This window comes from Phyllobates terribilis, unplaced genomic scaffold (genome assembly GCF_046119375.1).
Source record: "Phyllobates terribilis strain yellow unplaced genomic scaffold, ASM4611937v1 Scaffold_8__6_contigs__length_399053987, whole genome shotgun sequence".
NCBI classification, from domain to species: domain Eukaryota; kingdom Metazoa; phylum Chordata; class Amphibia; order Anura; family Dendrobatidae; genus Phyllobates; species Phyllobates terribilis.
The window spans coordinates 362,932,907-362,954,139 of NW_027362768.1; the positions used below are offsets into that span (position 1 = coordinate 362,932,907).

A 21,233-nucleotide genomic window follows, 5' to 3' on the forward strand; every position below is an offset into this window, starting at 1 on the left:
GTGACTGCACCAGCAGAATAGTGAGTGCAGCCCTGGAGTATAATACAGGATGTAACTCAGGATCAGTACAGGATCAGTAATGTAATGTATGTACACAGTGACTGCACCAGCAGAATAGTGAGTGCAGCTCTGGAGTATAAGGCAGGATGTAACTCAGGATCAGTACAGGATCAGTAATGTAATGTACGTACACAGTGACTGCACCAGCAGAATAGTGAGTGCAGCCCTGGAGTATAATACAGGATGTAACTCAGGATCAGTACAGGATCAGTAATGTAATGTATGTACACAGTGACTGCACCAGCAGAATAGTGAGTGCAGCTCTGGAGTATAAGGCAGGATGTAACTCAGGATCAGTAATGTAATGTATGTACGCAGTGACTGCACCAGCAGAATAGTGAGTGCAGCTCTGGAGTATAATACAGGATGTAACTCAGGATCAGTAATGTAATGTATGTACACAGTGACTCCACCAGCAGAATAGTGAGTGCAGCTCTGGAGTATAATACAGGATGTAACTCAGGATTAGTACAGGATCAGTAATGTAATGTATGTACACAGTGACTGCACCAGCAGAATAGTGAGTGCAGCCCTGGAGTATAATACAGGATGTAACTCAGGATCAGTACAGGATCAGTAATGTAATGTATGTACACAGTGACTGCACCAGCAGAATAGTGAGTGCAGCTCTGGAGTATAAGGCAGGATGTAACTCAGGATCAGTAATGTAATGTATGTACGCAGTGACTGCACCAGCAGAATAGTGAGTGCAGCCCTGGAGTATAATACAGGATGTAACTCAGGATCAGTGTAGGTTTACTATACTACATTATGGTGCTGATTTGTTACATTTCCTATGTGTAAACTTGACATTACCTTTATGGAACAGTCGATCAGGTGCGGATCTTCACTTTGATCTCAATAGATTCAGTTCTTTTTTACATTTTCTCTATATCCTGTCTGTGATAAACCATCCAATAACCTGTGAGTTAATACACCGGCGGCTTTTCATCCAAGTATCTCAGGAAGGAAACATAATTATATAGTATTAAGCCTCCTCTTTTAATGGTTCCTAAATGGAGTTTTGACCCCAGTCCTTATGCACGTCTTAATGCAGAACTCAAGCTGTCGGCTTAATATTACGGCTCTGAAGTATTAAGGTGTTCTGTGGGGATTGGTGCAGACTGAATTGCCCATTACTTAGGATTCCCACTTCCAGGCAGTAAAATGTGAATCTTTGCAGCAGTAAATAAGACGTTACAGAAGCTGAGACTCCTGGAAATGACTGAAGCCAAGATCAGCCTCCTTGTCGTAGCGGCCTCAGGTGGTGAAGTGCCGCTTCCTTATTTTATAAGAAGGTGGTGGATGGTTCCCAGAATCCGGCCATGATAATGAGTTAATAAGATGGCAGCGCACGAAGGCTGTACGGTCTCCGTGCCACGGTATACAGACTCTGTGCATAGGGTTCTGTGGTCTGAATGAGACCTGAAGGCTGGTATTACGCCACCCGATGGGATATTCCCAATGTGTAAGCAATTGTGACATTATCCACATAGAAAAACCAAAACCTAATTCAGTTTTACAGCAGACTGTAAAGTGAGATGGTGGAAAGCCTTTTTCTACTGACCTCTAGTGGCCTGTGTTAGAACTTCAATAGTTTTTGCTTTATGTTAAATGGACGGCAAAAAAACATGTACGGTAAGTTTGTGACATCTACTATAAAACATTGCACTTCTCCTAGAGGCCACTAGAGGCCAGAAGAAGATGACTAGCAGCTCAATTTACATTCTGCTGTAAAACGAAATAAAGTAATAATGATTAAATACTTATTTATTTGTCATCTCATCACATTTTCATGAAAAATATTCACAGCTTTTGTGTAAGAATACTGTAATGTGTTCAAAATAAAAAAAAATAATAATAATTATAGACTTTTGAACACATTACAGCCTTTTTTCCCAACAGCTGTGGACTTTATTCTCAAAATTGTGATTTAAAATGTATAAATTAAGCAATATTTCATTTATTTTGTTTTACTAATTTACTTTTACAGCAGGCTGTAAAATGAGATGGTGGTGACCTTCTTCTGACCTCTAGTGGCTTTACTACAGTATTACCTGTTTAGAAGGTTGTATGATTTAGTGAAATCTGTGTAAAATAAGTAATTGTAGTTCGCATACAGGCCGCAAGAGGTCAGTAGAAAAAGGATTGCCACCCTCTCATTTTACAGTCTGCTGTAAAACTAAATAAGGTAGTAAAAAATTAAATGAAATATTTTATTTATTTCTTTTTTTCCATCACAATGTGGTGAAAAATGTCTCCCGCTGTAGGTAATGGGTTCAAAAGTCTAAACAAATTGCCTTTTATATTCATCCTTTCCTCCTGTTATCAGAGATGTGGATTTGTCACAAGGGGAGATGTTTGGTGTATAAGACCCAGTGCGCACCTGCATATCGCCGCCTGTTTTCTGTGTGATAGATACTGCTGTGACTGCAGATCAGCGCGGCGTCCTATAAATCATAATAACAGCATGTCCCGTTGTGTAGGATGATTGCAAGCAGAGAAAAACAAGATTATGTTTCTCCCTGGGTGCTTCATCCCCGTTTGCAAACACACCTTTGACTGATGGTATTGATCCAGGTGACAAAAAAAGGGAGATGTTCGCAGTGTCCTCTGTGCAATCCTCCTGCACGGATCACTGACTTCCAAACCCAAAGGCTAAGTCCAGGTCATAGGAGGAAAATCCCTAAGGGCTTATACTTCTGTCTGTACAGAGAAAGAAATTGGATAAAAAGGTGCAGTACTGACTTTGTCCACTTGGTGGAGCCCTGATATTTGTCATTGACTTTATAGACTATTCTAAAGCCAAATGAATATACACAGCGGTAAATATTTGTAACTTCTATATGTTCTGTAGAATTCTGTAAGATTGCTGCTTCCAATAGGTGGCGCTATAGAGTTCAAGTCCTCTTTTTCTCTGAACAGGCAATTTGCATATGTTCTTTAGGAACTTTTTGGGAAAAAAACTCGGCTTGATGGGTAACAAGCTTAGCGAATTTGTAAAAAGTTCATAAAGACATCTTTTGAATGATCTTATATCATGTACATTATATTATCAACCTCAGAATAAAAAGGGGGGGTCTTAATTCTGAACAAACCCTTTAAGGAAGACTCCCCTTGAAGGGTTTGTCCAAAATAATAATAATAATAAAAAAAAAAAGATAAAGGGGAGGGGTGGGTGGGGGTTGTAATTCTGGACAAACCCTTGAAGGAGGACTCCCCTTAAAGATTTTGTCTATAATGAAAAAAAAAGGATAAAGGAGGTGTTTTATAATTCTGGACAAACCCTTGAAGGCTTCATCCAGAAGTAAAAAATAAATAAAGGTGGTTTTTTTTGTAATTCTGGTCATACCCTTTAAGAAAGACTCCCCTTAAAGATTTTGTCCAGAATTTAAAAAAAAAAAAAAAAAGATAAAAGTTGGGGGTTTTGGAATTCTGGACAAATCTTGAAGAAAGACTCCAATTAAAGGATTTGTCGAAAATTTAAAAAAAAAAGATAAAATTTGGGGGTTTCGTAATTCTGGCCAAACCCTTGAAGGAAGACTCCCCTTAAAGGGTTTGTCTAGAATTTAAAAAAAGGGTTTCTTTTTTCCTTTTTCTCCAGCAACAGCACCACTCTTGTCAAGTGGCCACATTTGGTATTACACCTTACAAATTGAGAATGTGGCTGTAGTGTACTGCACGACTGCGGCGGCCTCGAGACAGTGGAGATCATTGGTATTTTTTAATCCCTTCCTTCTACCAAGAATCTTATTTCGGTCCCAGGCAGGGATGGGGGACGGGGGGATAAGTCGTGCCGCACTGCATGCTGGGTAATCTACTTGCTGAGATTTTTATAGAGATACGAGTCGGGCTGAGTTTGTACCAGAAGGTGCCGGCTGAGCGCTGCTATAATCACCGGAGCCATTAACGATGCAGAAATGGATTATATTCAAAGTGTAACATAAACCTTTTGCAAAAGAAAACGTTTCCTTTCAGCTGCGCCGTGAGCCGCGCTCGCTCTGTAATCGCCTCTCCGCCATTTCTCATATGCCAATCTTAAAGGCACAGTGCACTAAGCTGTAATATTCTGTGCATTATAAAAATAGGAAGCAATTTAATGCATTCTTATCATTTTATTCGCTTCTTTCCTGTCTTATATTATTTTTCTAGAAATTTCAATGCAGTACTTCATTTGACCTGTGGAGGCACTGCAGAAATTGAACACTTGCTACCTGGTTCCATCATTGATTGCGGCTGATCGAGAGAGACCCTTCTAACAAAAAAAATCTAGTTTTAAAAGTTGAAAACAAAAGACTATAAAAGGTTTTTGGTGTTTGTAGTGGGTTGAATGTCCCCTTTATTGAAAAGTTATGTGGGAAACATTTAGAGGTGATTGTTATTATCCCAGTAGAGATTGCACTTCTTGCATCAAACACTCTGAAGATCAAACCTCTGGCTCTAATCCTTACGCCCTTGGGCGAGTTGGTTTATCAGCCTAAAATAATGTTCCTTAGTGACTGTGTGCCAGCAATCTAATTAAACCTCCCTGGAAATACAACGCGGTGTCCGAGGACGGAGAGGCGGATTCTGGAATCCGCAAGACGACTGCGGCCTCCTGCACCAGAAGAGTTCGTCCAACGGGTCCAACTATGTGGGAGTCACCCGGGCGCTGGTGCCCGACCGGATCCAATACCCCTCTGTCATGTAAGGAGGCCCTGGTAATATAGATGGCACATGGTAGATGGGAGACCTGATACAGACATTGCTCCGGGTTATGGCTCTGGTTATGTCTATGGCTTCCATCTATTTATCGGCTGGAGAAAAGCTTTAATACTGAGCTAAAAAGTCTCCAAATGCACTAATGAAAGTCAGTATATTAGTCATCTGATTTTGGAGTGCTGCCTTTTTTGGAATTAGTATAGATGTAGAAGGTTTTGGTAACAACCTTAAAGAGTTTGCATCCATCCAAATTTGGAGAAGTGCTGTTCATTTTTTCTATATCCATCCATGTCTCTCCGTCAGTCTCTCCGTCAGTCTCTCCGTCAGTCCGTCCGTCTCTCCGGCTGGCCGTCCGCCTCTCTGTCTGTCCGTCTCTCCATCCGTCCGTCCGTCTCTCCATCCGTCCGTCCGTCTCTCCGTCCGTCCGTCTCTCCATCCAGTTCTGAACATTGTAATTCCCAGCGGAGATTTCCATGCCTTTCTTCCCCTTTCCTGGATTTCTCCTGTACATATGTTATTCCTCCAGCGAGGGGATAATCTGTAATCTGAGTTTTGTGTTGGTTGCACATCGTCGGCTTCTATAATTACAGGACAAATGTCGTCTCCTGGAGCTGAAGCTCGGTCTCCAGCCCGGCTACTGAACCTAAGCCCATCTGCTGCCATTACCTCTTGGAAATATTGGTTGCGCTTTTTGCAATGCACCTTTTGTTTTACAGCAGTGCAAACAATGAAGGGACCAAACTAGCCAAGTGTGGCCGCCTCACCACAGCACATTAGCCGCATATTAGTAAGGAATTTATGGTGTAGAACTGGCTTCATCCTTCACCCATGTGCCATGTCACAAAGACAAATACCAGCGGCCGCAGCCTCTAATGGATGCGGAGATATAATTTACACTCAATGTAGCCCACTCATTAAGCTTATTACACGTTGTTTCTTCTCTGTAACCCATTCACTGCTGGTCTCAGCGATATTACAGCACACATATCCAAGAGGCGGCCACTGGGACCACTATGGGGACCATGAAGTGGGTCCGATCTAACCCAACAAGAAACAGCTTCCTCAATGTCATTGTACCGAAGTAACTAATTGAATAGACAGACACTACTGTGCACATTTTTTTAGCAAGTGTCGAAAAGCTTTAAAAAAATAGAAGTGTTAATAGTTTATTTCTATCAATTAACAAAATGCTAAGTGAATGAACAAAAGAGAAGTTAATATTTGGTGACCGCCCTTTGCCTTCATCAGTTTTTCTAGGTACAGTTGTGCACAGTTCTTTAAGGATCTCGGCAGGAGGTTGTTCCAAACATCTTGGAGAACTGACCTCAGATCTTCTGTGGATGTCTCTTGCACAAGTGATCCAGCGCCCACGGAGACCTGATCTCACATCATCCAGTCTGTGTGGGATCACATGAAGAGACAGAAAGATCCACACAAGCCTCATACACAGAAGATCTGGGGTCGGTTCTCCAAGATGTATGGAACAATCTCCTGTTAATTCAAAAACTGTGTGTAAGTGACGAAAAAAAGTGATGGAGGCGACAGGCGGTCACTGAATACAGATGGGATTTAGATTTCTCTTTTGTTCATTCACTTTGCATTTTGTTAATTGATAGAAGTGATAATAAAAAGAATCTATTATTTTTGAAAGCTTCTTACGCTGCAGCATTTAATCCACACCTAAAACTTTGCACAGCGCTATGCATGGATGGATGGATGGATAAATTAATAAATGGATGGATAAATAATAAATGGAACAATAGATGTGTGGATGAATAGATATATGGATGCATATAGCTAAGTAAATGAATAGACCTAGATAGAGAAAAGGAAAGAGCGATGGAGAGATGGATGAATATAATCAGGTGAATGGAATGAAACGTTGCCGTACATTAGGTAAATAAAAAACAAAACATTTTTTTTCTGCATCGTCCGTATTTGGAGTTCTGTTTCTTTTCCATTTTTTTTCTATAGTAGATCACTGGGCTGGGATCTGGTCATATGCTCTCTTACTACTTTATTTATTTATTTATTTATTTTTATTTTTTTTTTTTAAGTTTTACTAGTGCTGCTTCATTTCCAAGGACAGATTAAATCTAGATAGAGACGGATGGTTTTATAGATGGATACATTAACTCATTAATAGAAAGATAAATGGATGGATGGCTAGATAAATTATTAGATAGGAAGGAAGGGTTGGTTGTTTCGGTGGATAGATGCATAGATCGATCAGGTGAATGGATTAAAAGTTCCAACTAATATGATCTGATCTCTTTCTGTTCATTAGGTAAATGAAAAGTTAGTTTTTCAGCACAGTTTTTGGCGTTCTGATTATTTTTCTTTCTATTTTTCTGTAGTAGATCACTGGGCTGTGATCTGGGAATGTGCACTCTTTTGTTTTACTAGTGTCGCTTCATTTCCTTGGAGGGATGGATATGGGATGGATATGGGATGGATGGATATGGGATGGATGGATGGATGGATGAATGGATATGGGATGGATAGATATAGATGGATATTGGATAGATATGGAATGGATGGATATTGGATAGATATGGAATGGATGGATATTGGATAGATATGGAATGGATGGATATTGGATAGATATGGAATGGATGGATATTGGATGGATATGGGATAGATGGATATTGGATAGATATGGGATGGATAGATATGGGATGGATATTGGATAGATATGGAATGGATGGATATTGGATAGATATGGAATGGATGGATATTGGATAGATATGGAATGGATGGATATGGGATAGATGGATATTAGATAGATATGGGATGGATAGATATGGGATGGATATTGGATAGATAAGGAATGGATGGATATTGGATAGATATGGAATGGATAGATATGGGATGGATGGATATTGGATAGATATGGAATGGATAGATATGGGATGGATGGATATTGGATAGATATGGGATTGATATTGGATAGATATGGGATAGAACGATATGAGATAAATAAATAGATAGATATGGGATAGATAGGACATATCTTTTGCAGCTTTCGGTCTCTGCTTCCTTCTTATAGATTTTTTTACTTTAAATACCCTAAGGCTGAATTATCCTCCAGTTACATCAGTATTAGATAATCGTCCGCCCGTTTTGTTTTGCACATGTGCAGGTTATCTATGCGGAGCCATTTACTAGGACTAGGATAAGCGCCCATAAATCCTGTTCCCTCCGCTAAGGTTTTATCCGGAGATTATATTGGTGACTGTTCTGTTTCTATGTGTCGGTATTTTACCTATTGTCTAATGTTTACAGTCCTGTCAGGTCCCTTTCTTTATTGATGAGCCCAAACCTGCCTGAGCCACGGACATTATAAGATTAAGCGACGTGCCCAAGGTCATAAGCCGGCGAGGAAATCAAACAGACTGTGCGAGATCCGACAGACTCATTGTTCTCAATCAGTCGAGATATTGACCGGTTTACTCCCTTCTACTCATCCTGCAAAAATGTAGAAAACAAACCAAGAACATAATTATAATATCCTGAATTCTTCTATTTTAACAACTTGTACTTAAGTTATTCTCATAGTTTCTGAAAGATAAATACACAAACGTACACACTATGTTATATAATGACAAATAATACTTCCATACTTTGCCCATATGCAGGGCCAGCTCCAGGTTTTCTTGGGCCCCGGGCGAAAGAGTCTCAGTGGCCCCTTTAGCACATACTGCGATTCATGATGCACAGATACCGCAGAGAAATATAGGTATAGTACACAGGGCCCAGGCTGTCCCCTCATCCTTTACATATGCAGACATGCGCACACACACAGTACGCAGACATGCACACAGACGCAACACGCAGACGTGCACGCGCACACATGTAGGCATGTACATGGTACACAGATTTGCACACATACAATATGCAGACAAACACATACGCAAACATAGACACAGACATACATATTTGAACACAAATTCTTAAAAACACATATAAAACAGACATAAATAAATATATATATACACAGTCATACACACTGACATATACGCAGATATTCACATCATACATGCACACACATTAGAAATATTGTTAATATGGGGATTGGGGAAGCTCGCTCACATGTCCCTGGCCTGTGTCCTGTCCAACAGCTCCTCAGGTATGTTGCAGTGCAGGGCCGCCGACGTGTCACAGACATGTCCCGGTGCCATCAGGGGGGCCCACTCGCTGTCGGGGGCCTGGCCGCTTCCCCGGCATCTGTGCAGGACCGCCAGCGCTGTGTGAATGCTGTCACTTTCCAGACATGGCCGCGTACAGTGCGCTGTGCGGCTGTGTCTGGTAGTAATGACGCGGCAGGGGCGACACACAAGCACAATTAAAGTTGCAGTGTCGCCCCTGCTGCGTCATTACTACCAGACACAGCCGCACTGCTCACAGCGCGCGGCCATGTCTGGAAAGTGACAGCATTCACAGCGGTCCTGCAAAGATGCTGGTGAAGCCGCCCAGGCCCCGACAGCTAGTGGGCCCCCCTGATGGTTCAGGGCCCCGGCACTTGCCCGGGTGCTGACGCCGGCCCTGCCCACATGATACTACCATCAGGGGTAGACACATGACAGCTTGTGGCCCCTGTGCAAGAAATATATCTTACATAGCCTTCTTTATTATGTATATTGCCATCCCCTATTACACAGTGCTCTCTTGTTATGTACAGCACCGTCCCTTACATATTGGATTATCCATAGCGCCATGTTTTTTTTATTACATACCGTCCTCTCTTGTTAGATATATAATGCAATGACGGCTGATGGAGCATGGTAAAGCTTCTTTTCTGATGGAGGAGCTGATGGACTGGTCTTCTGGTCACCGGCTCCTCCATCAGCAGTCATTTTATATCTAACAAGAGAGGACTATGTAGTAAAAGAGGGTGCGGTGACTGCCAAAAATAACAAGAATACGCTATGTAAGGGACAGCACTGTACATAACAGCAGAGGAAGCTATATAATAAGAGACGGCACCATATATAACTAGAGAGGATGGTACGTAATAAGGGACGGTGTTATACATAATAAAAGATGAAATTATGTAACTAAGGATGACGCTATACATAATAAGTGAGTACACTATATACTAAGGGACTGTGGTATACATAATAAGGCTATATTCCTGCATCTGTGTTTTGTGTCGGTGTGCGGCCTGCTTTTACAGACGCATTGAGCATGTCCTATTCGGATCCCCAAAATTGGATCAGAACAGGACAATCTCTGACCCTCACAGATCTCATTCTCAGATACGTGATTTTCACGGATGTGTGAATGGACCCAGAAAGCTCTACAAGTTTGTGTGCCGTCCAATAAAAAAATCTGGCTGCACACGGACATTTCACACAAATGTGAGAATGCAGCCTAAGGGATTTTACAGATAACATTATCACTCCAAGTCACACAGCGCAGATACAGAATAATATTTACATCCAGGCACTTACCGCTGACATCTCATCTGATTAGAGTCTGTTTCTGCTTCTCCATCTGGTCAGACCTTCATGTCGACATCTCCCAGCCACGACTTGTCTTGTCATGATGATCACCGCAGCCCTAAAAATAACAAGGTCACATATATTGTATACATACATGTGTCTCCCCTGCACTGTGCCCCTGAATACATATATGTACCCCACCATTAATATACTATTAGCTACACACCAATCAAAATATATCCATCATTGTCCTCTCACCCACCTCCATCATTGTCCTATCTCCCCCACCTCCATCATTGTTCTCCCTCTTTCCCATTATTGTCCTCTCCCCACTTTCATCATTGCTCTTCCCCACCATTGTCCCCTCCCCCATCACTGTTCACCCCCACCTCCATCATTGTTCTCCCTCTTCCCCATCATTGTTTTCCCCCATCATTGTTCTCCCCATCATTGCTCTCCCTCTTCCCCATCATTGTCCTCACCCCCACCTCCATCATTGCTCTCCCTCACTGTCATCATTGTTCTCCCCCACCTCCATCATTGTTCTCCCCCACCACCCCTGACTGTCCTGGACCTCTCCCCAGTGTATTAGTAAAAAAAAACAAGCAAAAAAAAAAAACACTCACTTCTCAGCCCGCTCCCCCGCAGCATTGTCGTTGCCGACAAATTTCTCTCTGACACAGGCCCGCGCTACATGTTGATGTCATCAAGTTTGCGCGTACCTGTGTCAGGGAGAAAGCGTCGGGCAGGAAGCGGAGGATGGGTTCCCTCAGCTCCGCTGCCATTTTCCCCTGTAGGCAGCGGAGCTGGAGGGATCGCTCCCTGCCCGCCGATTGCATATGATGAGAGCAATCAGGCCATGGGCCCCCCGGAGCCTGAGGCTCCGAGAAACAGGCCAGATTGCCATCCGTATTAGCTGCCCTGCAAGGGCCACCCTCCACCTCCGGACCCTGGTGCAGCTGCACCGGCAGTATGACCGCCCCTGACTACCATGCAGCACCCTAATAAGAGAATCATACAGTGCCGAAATAGTAACTCCATACAATATCCAAAGATGCTCCTATATAACACTGCCATATAATTTCTACACAATGCCGTCATTCATTGCCCAAATAAAACCGCCATATAGTCTTTAAATGATACCGTCATTCAATGTCATATAGAGTATAAATAATATCTCCATACAGTACACACATGATTCTACCGTAAATATCACTGCCATATATTTTCAGCACTATTCAGAGTCAAATTAATACCGACATACAATGTATTGGAATGGCAAAGTCTTTCGTAGTCTGGAGTAGTAAAGGGCTTAAAGGGGTTGTCCAGGACTTTGATATTGATGAAGTATCCTTAGTTTAGTTATCAATATATAAAATTGGTGGAGGTCTGACTCCTGGCACCTCCACAGATCAGACACTTACCGCACCCAGATGTACACATGAGAACGGCCAGAGCTGTGATATGTCCTTCACTCCATTTGTGTACTACAAAGCTCCAAAGCCTCTGTATATAATGAATAAATGATAACATTCAGGATGCCTGCAGTCACCACTAGAGGGAGCTTCCTGTATACACTTTTATTACAGTATGCAGTGAGCTCCCTCTAGTGGTGGCTACCTGAATTTCATCATATGCTCTATGCAGAGCATATGGCTGAAGATTTATAATTTCAAGATATAAAAAGCTTCCTTCGCTGAGTACGAGAAGAAGGTTCACTTAAAATATTTGCCGTTAACACACAAATGGCATCATTGGCCTGTGTTTACAGGGTTGAAACTTTTACAGAGGGCCCTTTGAGTCAAAGCTCGTTTATATGGTTTTGCTAAATTAGACATTCATGTAGAAGTAGCAGCCATCGGCGGTTACAGCGGAAAAATCCTGTTTGTAGTCAAACATTTCCAATGAGAGAGATTCCACCATATTAAAGGAGCCATCCCTCGACTTTATAATAAAAGTAAAATAAAAATCTTGCAATTTTCACACTGGCCACTGGGGCTTTTTTAGACTCTAACTTCCTGTTGTTTCAGGAAATGCATATACAGTACAGACCAAAAGTTTGGACACACCTTCTCATTTAAAGATTTTTCTGTATTTTCATGACTATGAAAATTGTACATTCACACTGAAGGCATCAAAACGATGAATTACCACATGTGGAATTATATACTTAACAAAAAAGTGTGAAACAACTGAAAATATGTCTTATATTCTAGGTTCTTCAAAGTAGCCACCTTTTGCTTTGATGACTGCTTTGCACACTCTTGGCATTCTCTTGATGAGCTTCAAGAGGTAGCCACCGGAAATGGTTTTCACTTCATAGGTGTGCCCTGTCAGGTTTAATAAGTGGGATTTCTTGCCTTATAAGGTGTGTTTGGGGTCATTGTCCTGTTGAAAAATAAATGATGGTCCAACTAAACACAAACCGGATGGAATAGCATGCCGCTGCAAGATGCTGTGGTAGCCATGCTGGTTCAGTATGCCTTCAATTTTGAATAAATCCCCAACAGTGTAACCAGCAAAGCACCCCTACACCATCACACCTCCTCCTCCATGCTTCACGGTGGGAACCAGGCATGTAGAGTCCATCCGTTCACCTTTTCTGCGTCGCACAAAGACACGGTGGTTGGAACCAAAGATCTCAAATTTGGACTCATCAGACCAAAGCACAGATTTCCACTGGTCTAATGTCCATTCCTTGTGTTCTTTTGCCCAAACAAGTCTCTTCTGCTTGTTGCCTGTCCTTAGCAGTGGTTTCCTAGCAGCTATTTTACCATGAAGGCCTGCTGCACAAAGTCTCCTCTTAACAGTTGTAGAGATGTGTCTGCTGCTAGAACTCTGTGTGGCATTGACCCGGTCTCTAATCTGAGCTGCTGTTAACATGGGATTTCTGAGGCTGGTGACTCGGATAAACTTATCCTCAGAAGCAGAGGTGACTCTTGGTCTTCCTTTCCTGGGGCAGTCCTCATGTGAGCCAGTTTCTTTGTAGCGCTTGATGGTTTTTGCAACTGCACTTGGGGACACATTCAAAGTTTTCCCAATTTTTCGGACTGACTGACCTTCATTTCTTAAAGTAATGATGGCCACTTGGTTTTCTTTACTTAGAATTTGTATTATGGCAACAAAAAAGCAGCTAACAGTCTATTCAGTAGGACTATCAGCTGTGTATCCACCAGACTTCTGCACAACACAACTGATGGTCCCAACCCCATTTATAAGGCAAGAAATCCCACTTATTAAACCTGACAGGGCACACCTGTGAAGTGAAAACCATTTCCGGTGACTACCTCTTGAAGCTCATCAAGAGAATGCCAAGAGTGTGCAAAGCAGTCATCAAAGCAAAAGGTGGCTACTTTGAAGAACCTAGAATATAAGACATATTTTCAGTTGTTTCACACTTTTTTTGTTGAGTATATAATTCCACATGTGTTAATTCATAGTTTTGATGCCTTCAGTGTGAATGTACAATTTTCAAAGTCATGAAAATACAGAAAAATCTTTAAATGAAGTGTGTCCAAACTTTTGGTCTGTACTGTACATTAGCCCCAATTGTCAAGTGTCAAATGAGCATGTGCAAATGTTATTTTGAAGGGAGGGGGAGAAGGTGACATTGTCTATTGTGAATGGTGGAATCTGTGTTATCAGTCATTGTACAGGAGGAGGAGGTGAGCTGTGACATCCCCTATTGTGAATGGTGGACCCTGTTATCTACTGTATATAGAGGTGTTATCAGTCATTGTACAGGAGGAAGTGAGCTGTGATATCACCTATTGTAAATGGTGGATCCTGTGTTATTTACTGTATAAAGAGGTGTTATCAGTCATTGTACAGGAGGAGGAGGAGGTGAGCTGTGACATCACCTATTTTGAATGGTGGATCCTGTATTATCTACTGTATATAGAGGTGTTATTCATTATACAGGGGGAGGAGGTGAGCTGTGATATCACAGGATCCACCATTCACAAGAGATGGTATCAGTCATTGTAATCCTGCCTCTGATGATAAGAAAACTGATGAAAATGCTTCCTGAAAGGACAGAAGCCTCAGTGGTCTGTTTAAAAATTGCAAGATTACTAATTTTGTTTTTTAATAAATAATGGGGAAAAAAACCATTGCCAACATTTTTTCAACAATACCTTTAACACAAAAACCTAACTTAGACAATAGGTAATTTTCTGATAATAGCTTCCCTTTAATCCATGGGGTATGCTTGAACAAACATTTGATTCTCTGCAGTGCCTCCACAGGAGAAATGAAGTATTACACAGTTTTAATTGAAACTATAGGCTGTTTGTTACTTATGGACGTGCCGGATCCTCCAGAGTCAGAGACTCTCTGGTGGGAACTGTTGTCTTTGGGTAATTTGTAAGTATTCTGAATGAGGAGACCCCATTAATTCTACATTTTGTAGTAGGGTCTTTGAAGTGAATTATGTATCATACTCTGAGTTATATCAATACTCTGTGTCATTGTTCCATGTTTCTCTATGAACCAATGGATATTTTTCTTCTCTTGCAGAATGATCACCATGCCACCAGGAACTGTCCTCCTCACCGCCTTGTGTCTTCTTGGCACCACGGTCTCCGGCACACAAGCTTATGTTACGTTTTCACAGAACACCACAATGTTCAACCACCTCACCCTGGACGCCAACACAGGGACCCTATATCTTGGTGCCACAAATTATCTTTACCAGTTAACCGAGGATTTATTGCTTGAGACTGAACCAGTTAAGACTGGACCTGTGTTGGACAGCAAGGATTGTTTGCCCCCTGTCACCTCCGAATGTGCACATGTACAGAACACAAGCAATCACAACAAGCTTCTGCTGGTGGTGCCGAGCCAAAAAGAGCTGATCGTATGCGGCAGTGTGTTTCAGGGCATTTGCGAGAAAAGACTATTGGGATCCGTCAATCAGGTCCTCTTTAGACCCGAAAGACCTGTGGACTCCCAGTACGTCGCCGCCAACGATCCAAATGTCACCACCGTTGGCTTGGTTGGGCTTTCCAAGGATGGCACACCGCTTCTGTTTATCGGAAGGGGCTACACCAGTAAAGGAGTGGGTGGCATTCCTCCCATCACCACCCGCAACCTGAACGGAGGAAGTGAATCCCATTCCGTCTTCTCCTACGAAGAAACGGCCAAATTGGCAGTAGTCGGGCGACTCTCGGAGTACAACCACCACTTTGTGAAAGTCTTTACTCACCGATCCAATGTTTATTTCCTATTTTATCGTCGTGATCTAAAATCACCCTCTCGGGAGTATAAGACCTACATCTCCCGTATCTGCCCCGATGACTCCCATTACTATTCCTACGTGGAGTTGCCACTTAGTTGCCAAATTAAAGACGGAAGTCGGAGTTATAACCTTCTTCAGGCCGCCTATGTCACCCAACCTGGAGAGAAGATGGCAAGGGGCATCCTAAACACCAGCGGAGATGTGCTCTTTGCCGTCTTCTCTCCGTGGCACGCCGCTACCGGGAAAGTCGGTGAAGAATCAGGTTTGTGCTTATATCCTATGAATCTTATCGATCGACTGATCAATCAGACCAGAGACATCTGCTACACCCGGGACGGCAAAGATGACGGCAGAGAAGTGGCGTATATCGAATATGACGTGAAGTCAAACTGCGTTCAGCTTCCATCTGTGAGTATCGCGCTCATTACCCAATGACGTGTTACTCGTATGGAACGTTCATTGATGGTCATGTGGTGGGTGGTCGCGTCGTCGATGGTCGCGTCGTCGATGGTCGCGTCGTCGATGGTCATGTTGTCAGCTGGTCAGACACTTGTGCTTTTTCCAGCAGCCTGCTTCCCCTACTACGGCCAGATTAAAGGGGTTGTCTCCCCTAATAAAAATGCGTAAAAACAACTTTGCAAGTTACTTTAAAAGTCCTTCATTCTATCGCTTACAGCTTGTTGCCTAGTTTACCGGCCACTTATGCCTTCTTTCTTAGGCAGGGAACGTGCGCTTACAATCTCTATGCCATAGAGATTGTAAGGGCTGCTCTGAAGATGGCTTCATAGTCCCTGCTCCCCTCCGGTGCTGCAGAGGCAAAGTTGTCTCTGATGTGCTTTCCCATGTTGCAAACAGAGTGCCACTGCCACTGGTCTGAACTGTCAATCATCATGTGTGCACCACCCTCTGGCAAACAGGAACCAGAAGGCAGAGGAGCTGCGACTTCCAGATGATGATAAAACTTCTTTAAGTCAGCAAATTGTCGAATTGCTTAGGTTCCCAAAAGCAAACTAACACTACCCAGTTTTATTTAGCAGTGTATGTTGGTATGCTTTATAAATTATGCCGTAATATAATGTGGGCTCTTTAAGGGAGTATTATTTGCACATTACGTGTGCACCATTTGGTGGCATTATGTGTGCTGTGCACATAGAAGTAGTTTAATTACACCATATGGTGACATTATATGGACTTTATTTCTGTATCATCTTTGCACACTATCACTCTATTACATAGGCTATATACGGTATTATTCTTTTTGCACTGTCTGATGTCTTTATGTGGGCTGTATATGGCAGTATTATCCCGGCAGTATTTCACAGCATCACATGAGCTGTATATGGTAGTTTTCTCTTGATACTATATGGCAATATTATGTAGACTGCATATGATTGTGGGCTGGAGTTCTGAGAAATACTATCCAAAAATAGGAAACAAAGAGCTCCCTATTTTGGTTGATGCCCAGAGCTCCATTTCCCGTTGTGCTGTTTCTGAAAACCTAGCTTATTAATTAAATTATTCTTTGGGATTTCATATTTTAGGTAGGGTAAGATAGTTGTGTCACCTCAGTTTCTTACAAATCACAATCTGGGATTTTAGTGATTTAAAGGGGACCTGTCACTTGCCATAAATATGTACTTTCTTTACCCAGTGTAAATGCCGCTGTTCTCCTGAATCCGGCGATGTTTTTCTTTTGTTCCTGCGTCTCTCCGTTCCTGAGATATGGTCCTCTCTTTCCTGTATATATATCTAGTCTTTTAAGCAAAGTGGGTGTGGTCATCCCTTCTCTGTGGGCGTCTTCTTGAGAATCACACCCAGTTGGCTAAAAAGACTGTATTCAAGGAAGAAAGAGGCCATATCTCAGGAAAGGAGAGGCGCAGGAACAAAAGAAAAACATTGCCGGATTCAGGAGAACAGCGGCTTTTACATCAGGGGAAAAAATTACATATTTATGGGAAGTGATGAGTCTTCCTTAATTATCCATATGTGGGAGAAGGTAGAGTCTAGAGGTAAGAAAGAGCCTCAGTTATGAGATTCGGACCCACTTACAACGTATTGGACTCCTTGTACTTGAATGTATATAATCTTTGTTTTGCAGGATACATTAGATGCTTATCCTTGTGGTTCCGACCACACCCCGAGCCCCATGGCGAGCTGGGATCCCCTAGAAGCTGCTCCTGTTTTCGAAAGCCCTGATACACGACTTACGTCTATTGCCGTCAATGTGGAAGAAGAGTACACAATCGCATTTATTGGTGACCACAAGGGACAACTCAACAAAGTAGGTGACTGCGGTGCCACGAAAATACCTAGTATAACTCTATAAGGACGGGTCCACATATGGCAGACTCTGCCGCCACTGGATCCGCTGCAAAATCCGCACTTGCACACTTTGTCGCTGATTTTGCTACTCTTGCCTTTCACCTGTCTCTACTCCAATGTTCCCCACGGGATCTTGTTTATTTCCCTGTTGTTCATTCATGTGACCGCTGCAGCCAATCACTGGTATGGCGTACATCCGCTGCAGCAGTAACATGGATGTAGGGCCCCAAAGACACCCAGCTCTCAACTTCATATCATATCTCCCAAACATGGTGGGCCGACATTAGCAAGGGTTTGGCTAGTGAAGAAGCTGATGGTATCAAACGCCCATGATGGCTAATATGGTGGATTACTACCTGTCTTGGAAATGTAGCTGTCCATGTTACTACTGCAGCGGATGTATGCCATACCAGTGATTGGCTGCAGCGGTCACATGAATGAACAACAGGTGTGTGTGTGTGTGTGTATATACATACATACATACACATACATATATATATGTATGTATGTGTGTGATAGATATATATATATATATATATATATATATGTATATATTATAATATACAGTATATATTATATATAATTTATTTATATATTATATATAATTTATTTATATATTATATACTTCCGAAGGTGTCCACATTACTGGGAAGGTGCCGCGTGTATACAGGGTGCGCACCGCCTTGAGCAGACCTGCAGATAACCGTATAATTGGACCATGCCCCTCCGCTGCTCAACCACTTTTCCATTTTAATTGTTCATTTAGACCTAAATTACTTTATATGCAAATACCCGCAGACAATGGAGTCAGCCACCCAGATACCTGCGAGATTTTCCAATTTCAATTTGTCGCTTGCAAACCTGACTTTTTTTATTCATTTTAGATTGAGCCTGGATCAAAACATTTAAAGGGGCTGTCCCGCTAAATACTATTACTGTCCAATGTCGCCTTTGTGATTTTCCAGTTTACATTGATTTTCCAATTTGCATGCTGCCCCCTATTAGTGAAAGGTGATATTGCAGCTCCAGCACATTCACTTTAACCATATAGGCGCCTTTACCATGGAAAAGTTAAATGTTAGTGCAATTTTATTACTTTTCTGTCTGCAATTTTAAGTTTTTCATTCATTTTCAGACCCACAGAGTTTCCAATTTTTCTCCTGTGGGAGTATCCCTCCCAGTAATATAGGCTGGATGTGCTGCTGTCTTCACTGCCTCCTAAATAAGCACAGCTTCTATCCTGCACTTATTTCCTCTCTGTTTGCTTTCCTTCTTATCAATACCCAGTTTTCTATGCTCGCCATAAAACTTTAGATGCTTTCTCACCTTCCCACTGCAGATCTTTATATAACCCCCACACTGCTGCTATATTGAGGTGGTTTGGTGAGAGAGATTAGGAGCAGGAGCTCTGATGGATTTGCATTTTTACTTCTGCAAAGTGGTAGACAATTTTTAATGAAGATTGTTTAGTAAGTTGCTTAACTTTGTGTTAATGAAGCAAATGAACAATAGAGAAAAAGAGATGTACATAGCCTTTAAATAGATCTAGGTTGTAATACCAGACACAGCCTGTAGACAGAAGTGGCGCTGTTTCTTCCCCGATTTTTTAGATTAATCTTATAGTGAGCGGATGCGGGATTTGTCCTTATTTTTGAGACTGTGACCTTTCTCGTAGGAAAAATTAGGCGTTAATCAGGTCATATAGAACAAGGTCACCGTGATATTTGGTGCTGATCGTGTTGTTTTCCAGCCAGTCACTGACCGCGGCGGCTCTAAGCAGCTAATTTGTCCCCGAGCAGATTCCTGGTGTCCGTTCACCTGGATCAAATCGTATTATAGCAATTTCCTGCTCACACAAGCCGCCCTCAGCACCAGATTTCAGGGGCGAAACTTCCAGATAAAATCGCCGATGAGGTCACAGCTGGATTAAAAAAGCTTTAAATGCCACCTGATATGAAATTATATCTTCTGATGAGGCTCAACATAGTTTTTCCACCATATTTGTCTAGTAAATTATCTTGCAAACAAAAATAACCTATATCTTAATTGAAGAAACAGCGCCACCTTTGTCTAAAGGCAGTGACTGGTATTGCAGCTCAAGTTGAACCAGTTACATCACCAAAATTTGACTTCTGCTGGAACTGTTGGATTGATTTAATACAAATCTAATAATCTGGAATATCCAGTAATCCAGGAAAACGGACCCTGCAATTTCAAGGATATCCTAGGCACCCACCGAAAAAGTGAAGCCCTGGGTTGGGATTGGAGATGAGCAGGGACAGAATGAAGCAGTAGAAGTGCTAAAATGTTTCTAATTTGCAAACATGTATGTTGGTAACTTTGGGTCATATTGGGGCAGCCGTCCCTTTAACAAGCCTTGCAACAGGACTTGGGGTGTCCATAGTTTTGTTCAAGGCTGATAAAAGGGTTCAACATTGACGTCTTGGAAAGGTTCACTACTTATAGGGGACGGTAGAGAAACTGGTTCCTACCTTCTGGAGGAAAACAAATGTGCATCTAGTTAATAAGGAAGTAGCTAACTTCTCCCTTGGATTTAAATAGAAAGTTGTCACCGAGGGATATAAGTATATGACAACATAAGTGGCGATGTGAAATTTTCTACAAATGTGTCAGTTTTATTCTCCACCCTGACACATGTACAACACTGTGCAAATGTTTTAGTCTGCTTTGAAAGCTTTTGCCTGGGAGACATCTTGCTGATGCAATATAACTACCTTGTGTCTTGTTGCTGTGCTTAGACTTTCCATGGTGACATTGAACTGTCTTCCACAACTTCACCTTTGTAACAAAGCTTACTTACTCAGTTTTAAGCCTGTGACCTGAAACTGTCTTTCACAGCTTTATCTTTTTAGCAGAACTTGTCTGTTCCTCACCCGGTTAAGCCTGTGACATGAAACTGTTCCACAGCCTCAGTTTTGTACCAGAGCTTGTCTGTTCCTCACCTAGCTTTAAGCCTATGACATGAAACTTTCTTCTGCAACCTCATCTTTGTAGCATAGCTTGTCTGTTCCTCACCCAGTTAAGCCTGTGACATGAAACTGTCTTCCGCCACCTCATCTGTGTAGCATAGCTTGTCTGTTCCTCACCCAGTTAAGCCTGTGACATGAAACTGTCTTCCGCAACCTCATCTGTGTAGCATAGCTTGTCTGTTCCTCACCCAGTTAAGCCTGTGACATGAAACTCTTCCGCAACCTCCTCTTTGTAGCATAGCTTGTCTGTTCCTCACCCACTTAAGCCTGTGACATGAAACATCTCTTTCACAGCCTTACATTTATAGGAGAGCTTGTCTGTTCTTCACCCAGTGAAGCCTGTGACGTGAAACTGTCTTCTACAACCTCACCGTTGTAGCATAGCTTGTCTGTTCCTCACCCAGTTTTAAGCCTCCTACAACGGTTTTTGTTTCAGTTAGCTTGGAATGATGATCCTTATAACCCGTTTGGTATAAT

The 21,233-nt window shown here is 42.2% G+C and overlaps 1 protein-coding gene across 4 annotated transcripts in view; it reads left to right on the forward strand.

The window, feature by feature from the left end:
- The window catches only part of PLXNB1 (plexin B1), a 152,999-nt gene that overhangs the window by 84,858 nt on the left and 46,908 nt on the right, over positions 1–21,233 (forward strand). For all 4 annotated transcript variants that reach the window (XM_073644782.1, XM_073644781.1, XM_073644784.1 and 1 more), the window contains 2 exons: positions 14,724–15,852; positions 17,543–17,725. In XM_073644782.1, the coding sequence (XP_073500883.1) occupies positions 14,725–15,852; positions 17,543–17,725 (1,311 nt within the window). In that variant the 5' untranslated portion in view covers position 14,724. The remainder of the gene's footprint in view (positions 1–14,723; positions 15,853–17,542; positions 17,726–21,233) is intronic.